General features: G+C 58.1%; 1 protein-coding gene across 1 annotated transcript in view; it reads left to right on the top strand.

Annotated features, from left to right (window-relative positions):
- NTN3 (netrin 3) overlaps nt 1-17,512 on the top strand; it is a 34,915-nt gene extending 17,403 nt beyond the window's left edge. Inside the window, exons 3-7 of the mRNA XM_054842959.1 lie at nt 236-424; nt 6,991-7,140; nt 8,050-8,103; nt 15,435-15,509; nt 15,785-17,512. Coding sequence (XP_054698934.1) covers nt 236-424; nt 6,991-7,140; nt 8,050-8,103; nt 15,435-15,509; nt 15,785-16,113 — 797 coding nt within the window. The 3' untranslated portion in view covers nt 16,114-17,512. The remainder of the gene's footprint in view (nt 1-235; nt 425-6,990; nt 7,141-8,049; nt 8,104-15,434; nt 15,510-15,784) is intronic.
- The last annotated feature ends 1,333 nt before the right edge of the window (nt 17,513-18,845 follow it).

Here is an 18,845-nt window from a genome sequence, read left to right as displayed (position 1 = left end):
TCCCTACACATGCCCTTTCTCCTCCGTCCTGACCTCCCGGCACCGGCCCCGTGGGGCGGCAGATGCTGCACATCTGGACGGCATATTGGGGCTGGCTGTGCCCTGCCCTTCCCGCTCCTCCGGCGCAGGCAGCCCCGGCCCCCAGCAGCCGCGGAGGGCACCGGGGCAGCTCCAGCCCACCGGGGGGGGTCTGAGGTTTTGTCTCCAACTCTCACCCTCTCCCCTTCCCTTGCAGCCTGCAACTGCAACCTGCACGCCCGGCGCTGCCGCTTCAACATGGAGCTCTACAAGCTCTCGGGCCGAAAGAGCGGCGGGGTCTGCCTCAACTGCCGGCACAACACCGCGGGGCGGCACTGCCACTACTGCAAGGAGGGCTTCTACCGGGACCTCAGCAAGTCCATCACAGACCGCAAGGCCTGCAAAGGTAAGCTGGGGGGGCTCCACGCAGGCAGCAAGGGTGATATAAGCTTTTGGTCTCCTTGCTCTTCCCTCCTGTCCTTGGGACATCCCTCTGCTCTGCTTGGAGCCCGGCTGCTCCCTCTGGCAGCTGCAGGTCACCTCCAGCCTCCATCACCCTGGTCACCTCTGCCACCCCAAGTGCACCAGGCAGGGACATCACCTCAATCCCAGCATCTCCCCAGGGGATGGGGAGGATGAGGGGCAGGGAGCGAGTAGGCTGCCAGGAGCCCCATCCATCCGGGAGGGTCCTGGTGTGGCCACAGTTGCGGTCTCCGCAGTTGGTGTTTGGAGAGATGCTGGGCAGGTGCTGGAGAAGGTTCATGACTAAATGTGCTGGAAACCCGTTTCTGGGCCAGACACAATTGGAAGCATCCAAGCTGCTTCACAAAATGACCCGTGGTGGCCTCCCTTCCTTGGAGGGCTGGGGATGCTGACGGAGGTTTCCATCTCCCTGCTGGGCTGCGGTGGAGGACCCCATGGCGTGCGTTTCAGCTATGGGGTGGCATTTGGTTTTGGGGGATGCTGAGCACCATGGCTCCTGATGCCTGCTGGCAGGGTGGCTTGTCCCTGATCTGGCCAGGAGCCACACTGGCTCCAAGCCACTGAGCCGCAGCTTGCCCTCGCAAGGTCCCCAGCTTGTGCCAAATGTCATGGGACCTGCACCTCTCCTCTCTCTCCTCTAGCTCCTGGCCAAGCCTGTCTGGTTTCTCATGTCTCCCTGTTCAGCCCCCTCTGTGGAGACTTTTTCCTCTGTGAAGCCTTAAAACAGTAGTTTCACCAAAGAAGTTGAGATAAGAAAACACCTTGCCCGTCCCTGAGGACTGGTGGGATCCAGGCTGAAACACTGGAGCAAGCAGGAGGTTGGCCACAGCTGCTCTGGGGCTGGGAATTCATCCCTGGTCCCTCTTTTTCCAGCTTAGATTGCAGGTACCTCCTGGAAGCGAGTGCAGCATCCCTCTCCAGTGCAATGCGCAGCTGCGTGGGCACCGGGCACCTTTGCTGCTGCAAGGACGTGATGCTAGTGTGTTTATGTAGGGCCTACAGGAACTGCTGAAGCTGGTTTCGGACCATTAACATTGTGGCCACACACCTGAATTGAAAGGATTCGGTTTTGGGGTTCCCCTCTCGGGTGCATTAGTGTTGTTTGTAGGAATGCCTCATTTGGGGCCGGGATATAACAGATAAAATCCCTCCCTTGCCCGTGCGGTGAGAGCTGCCCTTCCTCTCCCCATCCTTGTTCCCACGGGGGTGATCGAGGGGACGGAGCAAAGGGAGGAACTTCCCACGTTTGACCAACGCCACAGCGGCAGCGGGAGCGCAGCTGAGCGGGCGTTGGCAGGGGGAGCCCTGCCCGCAGCCAGCTCATTAGCAAACGGCAAGCTAATCATTTTTAATAACCCAAGCAGCTGACTTGGCAGGTCCCACCTCAGCGGCCTGTGTCCCCGGGGGACTACACGCTGCTTCCCAGCCCCATGGTCTCGGCCAAGCCATGTCACAGCTCTGGCTATGGGCACGGCAGCCCCCCAGCAGCAGCAAGGGTTTCCCGTTGGTGGGGCTCGTGCCAGGTGGCAGCTGGGTCCCAAAGCCGTGCCGGGTGCCAGCATCCTTGGGGTGACACTGGGAGGTACTGGGAGAGAGGCAGAGGAGGCAGGACAAGGCATGCATCCCGGAGGTCTGTAGCACAGCATCACATGTCGTGTCCCGTTTCCGGGAGGGATCCTGGCTCTGACTGAGGCCGAGGAGGGATGGCAGCAGCGTCTGGCTCCTGCTGCAGCACCGCCGGACTGGGGCAGCTGCAGCAAAATTCCCTTTTCTGTGAGGATTTTCCTCGAGTGCTGGGGGCTTGTGGGCAGCCTCGGCTCACCCCGACTGGCACCAGGGCTCGTGGGGTGCTGGGGTGGCTGTGCCACCCCCACCTCGCTTCGCATCCTCTGCAGGCAGTACCCAACCTCCCGCCCCTGCCTGAACAAAGGGTTTCTGCTCCCCTTTGGTTCACCAGCTCCTTCTACTTTTGCTGCCAAAATTATCTGATAAAATACCAAGAAAGTGGAAGCTTTGCAGGCGTTCACCTCCCTGTGGGACCTGGGGTCCCCAGTGCCACCTCTGTGCTGAGCATCGAGGTCTCAGTTTCTGCTCCAGCCAGGGAGGAGAGCACTTACCAAAATAATAATGATAATAAATAAAGCAAGCAGGGTTTGGCTAGGTGCTGGAAGCTGGGAGGAGCGTCACTGAATACTGCCCAGCTTGCTGTGTGGGTCGGAGCTGGGTACGGGTTTGTGGGACCAGGGACACCACGGGTGCAGTGTTTCCTACCCGGGCTCAGGTCCCTCCATTTTCAGGGCTGAGGATGGAGGAAGCAGCGGGGCCCTGGCTGCCTCCACCTGCCTGCACCTGCCTAATGCAGGCAGCAGCCTGCGGTCTGTCAGGGCATGTCCTGCTCCACCATCCTCGCAGGGCAGGAATTGTGAAGCATTAAGGTGATGGAAAGTGTCTCAGATTCAAGGTGGCTCCTCTGGAGGGGATGGGGTGGCAGAGCATCCCGGGGAGCCTGGGAGCTGGTGGGACACGGTGAGGGCTGATGCCGCTGTGCAGGAGAAACGCCAGTGAGCGATGCCCTGGCTGCGGTGGAGCGGAGGAGCAGGGTGCTGCAGCAGGTCCCCCCCTGCAGACAAACCTCCCTCCCCTGCCTGTCCCTGTGCCGAGCCACGGGCAGGTCTGTGCCAGCCCGGGCCAGGGGGTGCCGCTTCCGGAGGGCTGGCAGGGTTTGCCCGTGGATGGAAATGCTGCAAAGGCTCAGCCCAGCCAGATGAACATGTGCACGAGGGCTGTCCCCTGCTACGGAGCATATGTTGAGGAGGATCTGGCAGTAAAGGCGGTACCCTGGGTCTTGGGAGCCAATTCCTGGCCCTGCCTCAGGGAACGGAGTTAATAATAAAATCCCTGATGCTTCTGCTCCTTTGGCTGCCCCTCCTTTGGAAAAACAGCGACCGCTTCCACCCCTTTCTTGTACTTATCCCATGGTGGATCTGTTGGGACTGGGAGCTCCTTGGAGCAGGGCCAGCACCTAGGAGCCTGCCTGCCCGCTGCCACGAATGGAGCTGGTGCTGCCAGAGAGATTTATAAATACACAGAGGTGTGACAAGATAATTTGGGCTTGGTTTTTCCAAAGATGTATCCTGTACCTACAGCTTAGGTATCTACACTCCTGCAAGAAAACAGAAAGAAAAGGAAAATCAAGGCTCCTGAAGCAGACGTGGAGCAAGCTGCTGTGCACTGAGGGCTGCAGCTTTGAACGAAGGTTTTTGCATTTACCGCAGTGCTGGTCCAGGGTAGAAGCTGAGCATCCCAGCAAAGGTGGATGTTGCAAGCACTAGGAATAAAGCTCAGTTCATATTCAGGAGGCAAAATACTAGCCCAGAGGCCAGGAACTATTCCATTTTATTTATACAAACCCCAACGCATGTCACTAAATAACTATGCAACCGTGGTTCGTCTCTGCTGGGATGCAATCTCTTTGAAATAGGCACAAAAATATCAACTGCAGATTGCACAAGCCTGTGTTTCCTGCTGGCAACTGAGCGGAGCCCTCGGCCACCGGCCGGCAAGCGGGGAGGCGAGCTCTTCCCTCCAGCCGCCGGCCCGCCAGCAGCCGGCGTCACCGCTGGACGCTGCGAGATGGAAAAGTTGGGAGGATGGAAAAGGCAGAACAACCTTACAGGATTAATTCAATGGTGGTAATTGAAAAGTCAAATAAAGAATGGCTGTGCATTAATCCCTGTAATTTAAACAAAGCTGTAAACCGTGAGCTTTCTCCAATGAAAACTGGTGAAGCAGTAGCAGCTAAGCCTTAAGACGCAAAAATACCCTCAATATTAGGTGCAAGACATGCTTTCTGGCAAGCACAGCTTGATGAGTTAAGCTCCGAGCTAGCGACTTAATCCACCATTCAAGCACTGTGGGCCAGATCCTGGCAACCAGCAGAGCTGCGTGTGTGGGCAGCGGGTGCGGAGCTGCCCCTGTGCTGGGCTGGGGTCCCCGAGCCAGCCCCCCTCTGCGGGTCGTGTCAGGATGAGGAGGGATGGAGATGCTATATCTGGAGCGATGGGATGTGGCTGTGCTGGGTATAGGATCAGTCGAGGCAAGCACTAGGTGCTGCCTGGGATGCTCTTCCCAGGAGCAATGGATTTTTGTGGGACTGCGGGAAATCCCACCACGACAGGGCGAAGGGCCAGAGATTGGTCTGGCGGAGATCAAGCTCATCTCCCAAAGACACCTATCTGTTGCGGACATCAGATGAGCGAAGCTGCCTTAATTGCTGATCCAGGTAAAACATCAAGAGTCATTGAAAGCCTTCTTCCACTGCGTGAAGAGACATCTGCTTAGATGAATTGGATCCTGATTGTGCTGAGATTTATGTCCATCCTTAAACTTTACACCGCTGGGGCCCAAGAGATTATCCACAACGTGTGAAGCTAAGCACTTGTATAAATCTTTGCTGGAAGTGTGCCTTTGGCCATAAATTTTTTAGGGCACGGACTGTCTGTCGCCGTGCGTGCAGCGCAGGAGCGATGGCTGCGGGGACCCCTGAGCTCTCCCCGCATGGCCACACCTCTCAGACGAGCGGGTGTTTGGCAGGGCTTGTGCCTAGCCGCTCTGGGGTGGATTGGACTTCGCTGGCTGGAGATGGGCGCTGTGGCCCTGGGAGCACTCCCAGCACCAGTGGTGGGGCAGGGCAGCACCGGGGTGATGCTGGTGGCACCGGGCTGCTCTGACCAGCACAGGTGGCGATGAGGATGGGTGATGCTTCATGCCCAGCCCCACCAACAGAAACCCAAGCCTTTGCTAACAGAAAAGAGACAAAGCAATGGATGCTTTCCAAGAAGCATACCTGCCAGCTCACCAAAGGCACGTGCTTCCTCCAAGTGCCGCAGGATCCAGCTGCACCCACGCAGAAGAGCCCTGTGGAGTAGGCATAGGGAGACCATCAAGATGCATCTGAAGCAGCTGAAATGTTCTGGAGCATGGTGGTTCGAGAGAGCGGTAAGCCCAATATTCTCTCCCAGGTGAAGCAGCGGTGCTGTTCCCATGGGTCATCTGAGGCTGGCCGAGCACCAGACCATTGCTGCCGGCTTCGCTCTTCGCAGTCCGGGGCTGGACCATCCCACGATCTCAGGACCTCTGGAGGTCCCTGATGACCTGACAGCAGGTGTTTGCAGGAGAGCTGGGGAAGCCTGGCTCACTGGGGAGAGCCGGCCGCCCTGGCAGGAGACAAGCCTGTTGTGGCTGAAGAAAGACCCCATGTTTCCGACAGCCCCGCGTCATGCCAAGACTCCCTCGCTCGCTGCCATTTGTTATCACAGCTGAGCCCCCAAAATATCCTTGTCAGAAAGACGTCCGCTTCCAGTCCCAGCCAAGATCTGATAAGAATGAAGCATCTGGTCCCCATTAGAGGCTGCTCGCTCTGGTTTCTGGCCGTGCGGGAGGGGGCCCAAGGAGCAGTGCCGTGGTGCTCCCACCAGTCCCATCTGGTGAAAATTAGGGAAACGATAACATCGGGAGGCTGTGGGGGCAGGCGGAGGGGGGGATGTTTTTGTTTTGCTTTGGAATCACGTTCAACTCTTACACTGATGGAGGCCGAGATAACCTCCTCCAGCTCGTAGCGAGTCCATCCCCAGGCAGGCAGATGGGAAAGTCCTCTCCTGAGTGAGCATCTCCTTCCTGCACACCTCCTCATAGGCAATCCCTGGTGGGTCCATCATCCAGTGTTGTGTGATGGAGAGTCACTTTGGGTCTGTCCTGCGGATGGAGACCCAACTTTCACGCACCTCAGGTGTGGCTTTTCCCGTGGGGAGGCTGTGGTGGAAAGCCATGGGGACATCCTTTGGCTGGGATCTCCAGGAAGCAGGATGGACATTGAGGCTCGTGAGCTTGGGAAGCATCAAGGACATCCACTTCAGACTGTCCTAAAACCAAAACAAGGCCAAAGTTTGTGTAAAAGCTCAGTGTTGGTTCAGCTCCATGGACTGGAGAGCTCAGAGGTGGGGGAGCAAGTGGAGAAAATGCCTTTTACTGCTGTGACAGGAGCATCACCCCAGGGTTGAGATGGGGAAAGAGCAGACCCAGGCGTGTATCTGTCAGCTTTCTGTCCCTGCAATGCCCTTGGTCCCAACCTGGCCATGAACAAGGGTTTGCATGGCCCCATGTGAGCCCCGCTCCCTTTGCTTGCACAGGACAGGGCTGGCAGCAGGCGCAGGGCTGCCCATGGAGATCTGTCCTCCTGCCTGCACACATGCCGGACTGTCCCCAGAGCAGCTGCCTGCAAAGCGGGCAGGAAGAAACTGTTCTACTGGTGTCCAGACCTCAAAAGCCAGCTGTCAGCTGCTGGTACCTGTGTGAGCTGTGGGGTCTCCACTGGAAGGGCCCACCTCCTCCTCCTCCTCCTCGCCTCTCCAGAGGTGGCACGTTGGGTCCAGTTTGGGATTTGCATTGTACATCACCTCTCATGTAATCTTATCTCTCTCTCCCACCCAGCCTGCGACTGCCACCCTGTCGGCGCCGCTGGCAAGACCTGCAACCAGACGACGGGGCAGTGCCCATGCAAGGACGGCGTGACCGGCCTCACCTGCAACCGCTGTGCCAAGGGCTACCAGCAAAGCCGCTCGCCGGTGGCCCCCTGCATCAGTGAGTGCCACTGCGCCCTGACCTGTGCTTGGGGACCCCCGCCAGCACTGGGACAATGCTCTCCTTGGGCTGGCTTGCGATAGGTGGGAGGCTGAGCCCCTCGAGGGGCTGCCCATCCTCCTGGCTGTTGTCCAGGAGATGGTCGAGGTAGGACAGTTAGGTCACCTTCTGGGGGCATCCATGCTTTGCCCCCCCAGCACAAGAGGCTCTGAAAGACCCCTTGGGTTAGTGCTTCCAGCCAGCTGAAACAGCTCTGCTGGGTCGCATGTTCAGCTGCAGCAAGGTGCCTTCCTCACCCAGCTAAGCCCTGAGCGTGGCCAGGTCTGAGGCAAGGCCAGCTCCTGGATACACTGCAGTCAGCGTAAAACCCTCTTTATTTTTGCAGCGGGTCTGAATTTGACCCAAGTAGCAGAGGAACAACCTCACTCCGTGCAGCATCCTTTGGCGCTGCTGGAGCAGTGGCAGTGGGGGTGATCTGTGGGGCTGCCTCCTCTCCCTCAGTTTTGCCCAGATTTGGGGTTTGGACAGCATTTCTCCCAGTTTTTATCCCCAGGAATCCTGAAAAAGTGTCCTCTTTGCCCACACTTATCCCTGTGCTGTGCAGCATGGAGCACACTCAGATTAGCAGAGCATCCATTTGTCCATCCCTGGAGCATGTGTCCTCTGCAGCAGGGACTTTGGGCTCTTGGGGATTGCAGCGTCTCAGCCTGTCCCGATTTCCTGAGCTCAGTTTGGGCATCTCCAGGTCTAACGGCCTGTGATATTCCAGTCAGACTCATCCCATCATCTTTCTTAGCGAGCTGCTGGAGGTGACCCACAAAATCCCTTCTGCAACCCACTTTGCGGAGGGCTTTGCCCCCCAGAGCTGGGGACCCCCATCCTTAAGGCATGTCTCCCTTTCTCTTCCAGAGATCCCTGCCATCAACCCCACCTCCCTGGTCACCAGCACAGAGGCACCTGCAGGTAAGTGCTCCGTGTCCCGGGCCAAGCCCACAGCCCCAGCCCTCCCCAGAGATGTCCCATCCCACCTACCCTCTCCCCAGCACACCAAGGAGAAGGGCTGAGCCCCACCAAACCCTTTGGAAAAAAGATTAATGGCAAAAAATTTTGGCGAACAATTTTGGCAAAAAAAATGCCTGAGATATGAAATCCTATATATTTCTGGAAAGGGACCGAAAAAGTTTGATGGTCTTGGGGAAGGGGTTTCTCCATCCCCTCCAAGGAGGAAAGCAGGGATGCAGCCTGCCAGGACCTCGCCACCCCTCTGCAGGTTATGGCAGGGGGGCTTGTGGCATCTACGGCTCGGTGGGTGCTTGGAGGCTGGTTTTTGTTAATCTCCTTTTATCGGTGCCAGTGCAAGAGGTTTCTCCTTGGTGCCCTTCACCTCCACAGGGCCTTGGCTCTCCAAGCAGCGCCGGGGCAGCAGGGGTCTGGCAGGCTGCAGGCATGCTGAGGACCCCGGGGGCGCAGGCTGCCAGGTCTCCCCTGGGACATGGGTGATGTGGGGCTCACCCCGTCCAGGCCCGGAGGAGTGCAGTGTCTGGGTCTGAGCTGCTCGCCCTGGCTCCACAGGGTGATGGGACCATGGGAGGATCCATGTCACTGCTGCTGTCACCCAGTGGGAGAGGGGGGCAGCTCCGGCGGCAGGCTGCAGCCCTTGCACGGGCAATGAAAGCATTTCTGCCATCGGCCTTAGAGCTTCTCAAGAGCCGCCCTGGCGTCCCCAGGCTGAGCAGCAAGGCTCACGTCTCCACGCATGATGCAGGTTTGCTCACACTCTTGCAGAGGCTCATCTGGGTCTGGGGCTGGTGGGTGCATGGATGTTGCCTGCACCCATGGGTTAGGGTCCCTCTGCCAGCCCGGCCACGGCTTCCAGGGCCCCACCAAGGTGCCCTCAGCTCCCACCCTGACACGGCACATCCGATAGCACCACACAGTGGTGTGCGGGCCTCTGGACCCTGCGCCACCGGGCTCAGCCCTCCCTGGCGCCGCAGGATGCGGCCCGGCAGGGTAAAGCAGCCACTTTGCATGTCCTCCCTGACTGCCCCTCTTCCATCAGCCACCTTCCTGCTATCTCATCTATCTTCCTGGCACCTCTGTGCCCTACATGGTGGTCACCAGCAGTGGGAGTGGATGGGCTGTGCTGAGGCCAGGTCAGCTCTTTGGAGGCACACGTGACATGGCCATGCGTCCAAGGGGGCAGTCGCAGGCCTTTTCTAGCCCCCGCATCCTTCCACAGTCCCATTGGCATCAGGGCACGGCTCTTCCTAGCCATCCCACTGCCTGTCCCTCTGTAGGGATCCCAAGCCAGGCCAAGGGGGAGAAGCTAGGGAAAGAAGCCCCTTTCCTCCACGAGCCACCCTTTGCCCTGCCGTCCCCAAGACCTTGGTCCTCTCCCACATGCCAGTGTGGGGGAATAGACATCCTGCACTGTCCTCCACTCCATCCCATGGCACACGGTCCAGGGATGAGAGCAGGGACACCTTCAGCTCCCCATGCCCATATTTAATGAGGAACTTCCCCGTGCCCCATTTGGGCTACGTCCATCCTGGGGGAGCCTACATGCTCCTTTGGAGACCCAGTGCCCTGCGTGCATCCTTCTCCCCAGCTCTCCTTCCTGCAGCCACCCCGCCTGGGGGGGTGGAAAATGCCAGCAGCCCCTTCCCAGGCTGGCGCATGCCTGTGATGTGCTCCTCAGCCTTTTGGGAACGTCTTCCAGCAGCCATGTGCATGCACACGTGTAGCTCCGAGTGTGCTCGGTAGGTGTAGGAGGGGGACGGGGACAAGAGGTGTTGAAGATATGGAGCTACAGCAGCAGCGTAGCGTGCGGTTGGGGATGGAGGGGTGAGATGTGTGGGAGTAGGCTGGTAGCTCGGCTCCTCACAGAGCAGCGCTGGCCACGTGCGCACACGGATCCCACGTATCGATGCAGGGGCTGGGAGTGCTGCGCAGCCCGGCGCCCACCCGACGCCCACAGGCACGTTTCAGCCCTCCCAGCCCTGCTCCATGGAGACTCCAGGAGACAGGAGGTGTTATTGGGACGTGAGTCGAGCAGCCCTGCGCGGATCTGGCAGAGGTTTCACTCCACGCTGTGGTAGCAGAGGAGAGCCAGTCTTCTGTGCAGTGCGTGTTTTGCACGATGGGACAACCGTAAGGGCTGAGCTGTGATGGTCATGCTGCTGGGGAGGCTGCGCAGGACAGGGCAGACCACCACCACCTCTGCTCCTGCCTGCTCTGCCTCCCCTGCCTGCCCTGCCTGCTGCTAGGGAGACAGCTGGGAACACCAGGCTTTGGGAAAAGGAAGAAAACGGGGGGAGGGAAAGGGGGATTTGGACGGATTTACTGCAAACAGAGTGACACATGGGGCAGAGTTAATCAAGGTGACTCCCCTCCAGTGCTTTATAAATAGGAACAGTCTTAGAGTGATGTCTGATATTTTCAGCTGCATAAAAATAAATGGCACTCGCTGGAGACCTGGGTGTTTACTTTGTTTTAGCAGAGCAGGTCTGCCTCAAACTGCCTCTAGTTTTATCTGGGGGTTTGTTGTTTTAAGATTTCTGGCTTCTAGCTCGAATATCTTTAATGCAAAGTAGCTTGCCTCTGCCCGGATTCTGCGCCAGGGGAGCAGGGGACCAGGTTGGGGTCCTGCTGCTCCCTTTGCTGGCGGGGGTCAGAGATGGGGCAGGCAATCCTGCCTTGCCCAGCTCTGCCTGGGACACCCTGCCCCCAGTGTGCTTGTGCTGCAGGCAGGGCTGGCCACAGTGCTGCATGCTGCCTGCTGCCTGCACCCCGCCCCACTGCCTGCACCCCTCTCCCCTAGGAACCTCCGGGCTCCTCCACAAGCAGGGCACTCCCCGAGGGGGGTCTCTGCCCCCCAGCACCCCACCGTCCTCCCACCCCAGGCAGCCTCCGAGCCCCTTCTCCCCCCAAGTCCCCACCTCCCTCCCTGCCTCTGGCCGCAGGTGCCAGGCTGTGGGAACAGGGGGACATTGTTTGGGGCCGCCAGGTTCAGGTGCTGGGCTCCCCCTCTCCCGCCATCCTCCTCCCTGCTGGGGTCCTGTCCCCGGGTGCGTCCAGGCTTTTCACTGACATTGCCATCCTCTTCATCGCTCTTCCGAGCTTTCTCCTGCCTTTCTGACCCTCTGGAGCCTTTGAGGTCCAGCTTTGATCTCTCTGCCCAAGCAGCCAACTGGCTCGGCAGCAAAACGTCCTGGGTCCACTTCTTGTAATTTTTATTATTATTATCTTAAAATATTTTCCACTTAGCGGGAAAAAAAAAAATCCTTGTTCCCCGTTAGCAGAATTAACAAAACTTGTGGAGCGCAAAACAGGGCTTTAAAGGAATTCAAAGTCAGCAGTAAAAGATTTGCAGCCATAACACCTAATTAAGTTACATCTCTCTTAAAACAAAATATTCCTTCTTTTTTTTAAGATGAAGAGAAGTAAACCAGATGTGCAAACTTGCCGTCTCTCACACATACTCCCCCTGCAGAGATGGGGGATGCCCATGCCGGGCCAGTGGCTCGCCGACCACCTCTTCCCGCATGCATGCAGCATCACCCGGTGCTTGCCCTGCTCTGTCCATCCATCCCACGTGCCGGCTCGCCACCGGCAGCAGAGCCGTTGCCTGCGCATATGGTGCTGCTGCCTGCACCACAGGCCGATGCCAGGCTGGCATCAGCAGGCAGCGATTCGGTGGGCGCACACCCATGGTAGCTGTCCCCCTTGGTGTCCATGGAGGGTCCCACCCCTCACCGGCATCTGCTGAGTCTGCCGCCAATGCGGGTCTCCCCGTCGCTCCAGGGAGGCTTTATGTGGCCCTGGTAAGAGGTGGCCGAGGGGGGAAGCCAGGAGCTGGTCCTGCCTGGGACACGGCTGTAAGTGGGGTGAGGTGGGCCAGGAGCTCCGCGGGACACGAATGGGACCGAGCAGCGTCCGAGACAGGGCTGTAGTGTATCCCAGGGATGCATCCATGTCTGGGATGGCACAGTGGCATATCCCAGGGGATGCAGTGGCAGCTTGGGGTTTGTGGGTCCACTTTCACAGCTGCAGACTGTGGCAGGTCTCTGCCATCCCCCATCCCCTCCACAGGGCTGGGCTGCCCTGTCACGCTGCACAGCCATGGCAGGAGGGGTGAGCAGGAGGGTGGCTGCAAGCAGAGGCTAAACTTGATCTTCTTTCCATTACCCTGCAGCATGTGTAGCGCCATGTCTGGGAAGTTTAAAAGAGAGCTGGGAAGGTGGGAGGTGCTGTGGGAGCTGCCGGGGGGGCTCCTGAAGCGGCTTCTCTGATGGCCGTCCAGCTTCTCCTGATGGTTTTGTGGGGTGCAGAGAGCGTGCTGCCCAGCCGGGCTGGCAGGGCAGGCAGAGCCACAGCTGGGGTGCCTGGTGCCTGCCGGCAGGAAGAGCCACTGCCAGGCGTGTGGCATCCTGGTGGGCATGGGAGGATGGAGCCATGGTCCGTAGCCATGTCCCGGGGGCTGAGACCCCGAGTGGAGCCCTGCTGTGGGGGGACCCTGCAGGGACAGGACCAGGTGCCCAGGGGCATGCGGTTTGTGGAGGTCCAGGCAGGACCCAGCCACCCCCCAGGTGGAGACTGAGCCAAGCAGCAGCCCTGCACCCCTCACCTGGCCACTTCCCCAGCCACAGCACCCACAGCCGCCCCACACGCAGCGATGGAGGCCACATGCTCAGAGGCAAGGAAGGGAAATGCTACGAGTTACTTCGTCTTTTTTTTTTTCTTCTGAAGTTTAGCAGGAATTGATTTTGTATTTGAGGAATGTTCCTCAGCACAAAACCAAGGTTAAAAAAAATCCCCAAACTAATCCCAAATTGTTAATTCCCAACAGTATTTTCTGGCTCTGTAGGATCACGGGTTTGTGCTGTTAATCACAAGCAGGAGCCCGGGGCAGTTAATGATTTTCTTTCTGCTTTTCTCTTCTTTCTTCCCCATCCCCAAGTGAGGGGGGTGGTAAATTGGCCGAGGCTGCCCCCCAGTCCGGTCCCAGCACCCATCACCCTACTGCCCGTGGGGTCAGCACTGGTGTGGCCTTGGCACCGTGCGGCAGCCACCCTGGCCATCCTCCTGCCAGACCCCCCGGTTTGTGCCGCCCTCCTCCGCCATGGCACCCCGTGGCCCATGGCAGAGCCGTGACCGATGCCAGCTGCAGGATGGTTTCCACACCCCTTGGCTGCCTCCTTTCACTGCCTGGCCCTGCACAGCGTGGCGCTGGCAAACCGCTGCGGTGGCACAGCTCCCAGCTCTGGCTCCAGCGTTGGGGCACCACAAACCCTGGTCCTGCATCTTCACTGAAGGCTTGCAAGGGGCCAGGACCTGGGCTGGACCATGCGGTGGGTGTGGAGGGGCACATCCTGCACCCCAAAAAGTGCCTGGTATCCACCCCATGCCAGGGCGGTTGCTTGGGCACACGGACAGCCTCCTCTGCTCTGCTCAGGAAGGAAAAGGGCAGCTGTCCTGCTGGGCACTCCCCAAAATAAGGTGGGAGCTCCCTTTTGGAGTCCCTTTCACGTAGCAGGAGAAGACAGAGCAGTGTGTCAGGGATGTGGCTGTAGTGTATCCCAGGGGATACAGCGGTGTCTGGGATGGGGCTGTAGCACATCCCAAGGATGCAACAGACGGGGACACCTTCAGTGCTGCGGCTGAGCGCTTCAGTGCACTCAGCAGCCACCCAGCACGGGGGAACCCTGCACCCCCTCCACAGCCTCCACTGCTGTCCTGGGGGATGCAGTGGGGCCGGGCAGCTCTGCCAGCCCAGGCAGAGGGGTGGCACACTGGCACAGGGGGTGCTGAGCCCAGAATTAGGGCTCAGCTCCTCTGCCAAGAATTAGCTTCATGCTGTGCTGCTTCTATCAACAACAAATTTGGAACAGGCAGCACAAAGTCCCTGATAAAAAGGAGCCAGGCAGAAAGGAGAGCAACAGAGCCTAGGGCGAGTTTGTGCCCCTGGGCTTCTTTCTTTCCTCTTTCCTCTTCCTCCCCTTGGCACAGGGTGCTGTTATTCCCCCATCTTCCCCCAGACCCTCGCCTCCATCCCCAGTGATCACTGTGGCAACCCACAAACAAAGACAACTTCAGGGGCTCCTGGCTCTTTCCCGGGACATGGGGCCAAGCTGGAGACAGAACCTGCAAGAGGGAGAGAAAAGAAGAAAGATGGGCTTAGAAATAGCATGCCATTTGGAAAGAGACAAATTGAGATGTTCAAAGGAAGATGGCAGGGGGAAAGAAAGGAGGAGAACCGGGCTGCTTCGGGCAATTGTTGGGATCAAAGCCTCTGGGGAGAAGGAAAGAGGCATTCCCTGCCCTCCCTCTGCTTGAGATGCAAATCTGGGGTCTTTAGAAATGCACAGAAAAAAGCCTCCTTGAGGACATGAGCCTCTCCTGAGAGCTGGGGGACAGCGGGGAGGGATGCTGCGTCGGGTGGAGGACAGCCTGGTGGCCTCCCCAGCCATGCTGGAGCAGCCTGAGCAGGGGCTGCTCGGGCAGCAGGAGCAACCTGCTGGAGCAGAGCTGCTTCCCTCACCCACCTGCTCCCCCCAGCCTGAGTCCCCTTCCCCACTTTTGGGACACCAGCGACGTGCAGGTCTCTGGAGGGGCTGCCTCATGAAGATGCTTCCCACCATCCTGGCCCCTGAGGCTGAGCCGCCCCTGAGGATGACAATCCCCTTGGCCTGGGGTCAGACCTTCCTTTGGGTCCCCTCCCTGCGGGGCTAATGGCAGGGTTGGTGCTGAGTCCTCTCTTCCCCACGTCACCCAGGTTTGCAGGGCCACAGCTGTTCTGGTTGACTCTCCTTGGCCATGGCGCTTGCCTACTCTCCATGGTGGCCACCATCACCTCACCTGTATTTCTCCTGTCCATCCCCTTCTGCATCCTGGAGGAGAGTCCCCAGACTCCCTCCACTGCCCCTCCACTGATTTATCGTGCAGAACACCATCACCGTAAGCCCAGGAGGTGACACAGTCTGCTTCATGGGCTCAAAGCCACTTGGTTTCTCTTCCCAGCTGATGTGGTGTCAGTGTTTGTGCTGTGATTTGAGCCCCCAGCTGCAGTGAGCTGCCAGGGGGGCAGCTGGACTCACCAGACCCCATCCCCAGCAGCAACCCAGGCCCTGGTGCAAGAGCCTTTTGGAGGGTACTGGGATGGTGGTACCACCACCCTCTGCCAGGCTGGGTCTTGCTGCTGTCCCCTCCATCCTGTTCACTCTTCCCTCGTGGTAGGATGGGACCCCACGTGCTTCAAGCCCCTCAGTGCTCAACCCTCTGTTCTTCCTCTGCAGACTGTGACTCCTACTGCAAGCCAGCCAAGGGCAACTACAAGATCAACATGAAGAAGTACTGCAAGAAGGACTATGGTAAGAACCTCCTCCCTTCCTGGGCCACGCTGGGCTTTGCCGCAAGAGGCAGCCAAGGGCCGGCCGCAGGCCGGCCATGGGTGGGGGAGATGCAGATGTCCCAGGGGATGGGGAGCACCCAGCACAGAGAGGGGTCCTCAAATCAACCTTCCCAAAGGTGCGATGGGTGAGGCAGGTGGGGCTGCTGGGGATGGGTAGTTCCCATTGCCAAAACTTCCTTTGGGGAGCAAGGCAAAGCATCCCCCGTCACGATGCATCCCCATCTTTTCCCTCAGTGGTCCAGGTGAACATCCTGGAAATGGAGACAGTGGCCAACTGGGCCAAGTTCACCATCAACATCCTCTCTGTCTACAAGTGCCGTGATGAGCGGGTCAAGCGCGGCGACAACTTCTTGTGGATCCACCTGAAAGACCTGTCCTGCAAGTGCCCCAAGATCCAGATCAGCAAGAAGTACTTGGTCATGGGGATCAGCGAAAACTCCACTGACCGGCCGGGACTGATGGCCGACAAGAACAGCCTGGTCATCCAGTGGCGGGACGCCTGGACGCGCCGCCTTCGGAAACTGCAGCGGCGGGAGAAGAAGGGGAAGTGCGTGAAGCCCTGAGGGGTTCCCACCCATCCCGTCCCACCCCGTGCTCAGCCCCAGCCCAGCTGCACGCTGCCAGGCTGCGCCCAGAGACTCTGTACATATATATAGTGTGAACGGACTCTTCTGTCTATAGTGTATATTTTGGCAATGGTTTACCTTTGTGTGTGCGTGTGCACGCGTGGGTGTGCGTGTGGGTCTTTTTCTCTAAGTGTGTATTAAAAATAACACAGTAATGACAAACCTTTAATGAGGAGCAAAGCAGAGTGAGATCCCATGGGTGCCTGTCGCCTGAAGGAGCTTGAAGGGGATTGGTGCCCTGCTCCGGGCATGCTGTTCGTAGCGCTCATTTTCTAGGCTTTTCTTTTCCCTCTAACAAACTCTGCTGCCCAGTGTTGACATCAGAGTTGACAGTTGTCCTTTCTCCAGCATTCAGGGCCTGCCTTTTCCTCGGTCTCTGAAAATGTGCTGCTGTCAGACCCTTCTCTGCCCTTCTCCTTGCCCAGTAGGAACGGGAGGTCAGAGTCTTCTGTCCTTCATCCCACTGTGCATATGGGCAAGCTGAGCGGAAACCATCCAACACTGCAGAGGGACCAGCCCCAGGAGCTCCACCAGGAAGAGCAAATGAACTTTTGCAAGGCATGCTTCTCTGGTGACCTCGGGTTTACATGGACCAGTGCTGTCGCCTGGGGCCGGACCCATGCGATGCTGCAGTGCGGTGGGGAGGAGTCAGGCCGTGGCAGTGGGTTGGTGGCCACTACCAGGCAGAGCTGTGTCCACCTGGGAGAAAGGGACAGACTTCGCAACCCCCTGGCCATTACCTATCCTGGTGCATAGTCCAGGTGACCCAGCAGGAAAGACCTGGAGACACCCATTTCCTCCTCCTATGTCCACCAAGGCTATAGCCTGCTCTGCCAGCAGGACCTGGGGTGGAGTGGACAGGCTGACCAGAGCCTCATGTATCATCATCCATCCACCCAGGTCTATGTCCCTATATTCTCAGCTGGTACCAACTGACATAATTCCACCTGTTTCTGTCAAGCTAACACCAAGTGACCATCTGCCTTGGTGTGCATCATGCAGAGCTGGCCTGACTGCGTGCTCTCCTGGGAGGTACTGCTGTGGGCCACTTTTGCTGTGGACAAAGTTGTCTGAGGAGATGCACAAGGCAGAGATGGCAGGAAGAGAGAAGAGCTTTTGTTGAGCCACCTCTAGTCCCTTATTTCTTCTTCACTATGTATTAGTCTCCAGTTCAAACAGACATAAGTATCTTCCCATGTTGAGGTTGTAGCGGTCATGGCATAATAAATATGAGTAGAACTAATAGGTGATCTGACAATAGATATTCCTTTCCCTACAAACCTTGCCTTGCTTATTGAATGGCTCAGCGAGGTATTGTAGTCTACATCACAGTCTTCCAGTGCCTTAGGATGATGCTTTGCCCTTTCGAGCCCATGGCAGCTTGCGTGGACTCCCCATCCCATGGGTGGTCTGGTGCTTCTGGGCTCCAGCATCCCAGGGTGGTGCTGGAGCCTGCAGCTGAAGAGACTAGTGGAGCACTTTTGGGGTTCAGGACAGGAGAGTTTGGGGAGTGAGGATCTAGTCACTGGAGGATGTCTGTGTGGAATGCAGGTGCCCTAGTCGGGGAGCTCAGTGCATTGGTGAAGCTGCTGGAGTTGCTGGAAGTGGCTTGTCAGAGATGGGGGGGACTGCAGTGCCATCTTTCATGTCGCATGGATGCTGGCGTGCCTACACAGGGCACAGGCAGAGCTGGGGGGAGGCCAGAAGCTGAGGGGCAAAGGGTATGTGGAACCACTTGGGCTTGGATGAGCTGGTCCTATGCCACACTCCTGACATAGACCCCTCCTTCTGACCTGAGGGGATCCTCCCATCCCTGGTTCCTCTTGTTCTAGTTGTCATAGGCTATTGGCCTCTGCCATGAGATGGCCCTTGAGGTACATGGGCCACCCAGCTCTCCTCTTTCTCCCATGGCTGCTCGCACTCACTCCAACCTCATGTACCCACCAATTCATAGAATCATAGAATATCCTGAGTTGGAAGGGACCCATAAGGATCATCAAGTCCAACTCCTGGCTCCACACAGGACCAGCCGAATCAGAGCATATGACTGAAAGCGTTATCCAGACGCTTCTTGAACTCAGTCAGACTCGGTGCTGTGACCACTTCCCTGGGGAGCCTGTTCCAGTGCCCGACCACCCTCTCAGTGAAGAACCTTTTCCTGATATCCAGTTGTCACGCAAGAGTCAGTTGGTTGTGCATGGCAGGGATTCCCGTTGGGATCATCTCCACGACCCCAGGGGCTGCTCAGCATCACCCCACAGGGTGCGGAACCCCACTGGCCCCTCCTCTCAGCAGCCGCAGCCCACGGAAGAGCAGGGTGGCACCACTGCTCTGAGGGCATGGATGCTTATCAGGGCAGGGCTACAGAAGGCACATGCTTTCTCCAAGCAAGTACAGCCTTCAGGAGAGGCATGATGTGTCCGTGCTCCCCAAAAAGCGCTCTGCCCAGCTTGATGGGGCAGGAGGCCCCAGGGTGTCCTTTGGCACCTGATTTCTCCTCCCTTGAAGCATGGCACCTGAAACTCTTTGAGGAATTTTCTGTTGGTGGTTGAAGTTCTCCATTTATCCTCCATCTGGCTCTTCCATCTTGTTTCAGCTCTGCCACCCAGGACTGCTGATGAGGAGGGATGGCTCCCAGCTGGTGCCCAGCACACACAGGTGTCCTGCTG

The sequence above is a fragment of the Grus americana genome, chromosome 15 (genome assembly GCF_028858705.1).
Source record: "Grus americana isolate bGruAme1 chromosome 15, bGruAme1.mat, whole genome shotgun sequence".
In the NCBI taxonomy this organism is placed as follows: domain Eukaryota; kingdom Metazoa; phylum Chordata; class Aves; order Gruiformes; family Gruidae; genus Grus; species Grus americana.
The sequence above is the reverse complement of the archived record's forward strand: the minus strand, read 5'-3'. Positions and strand labels throughout refer to the sequence as shown.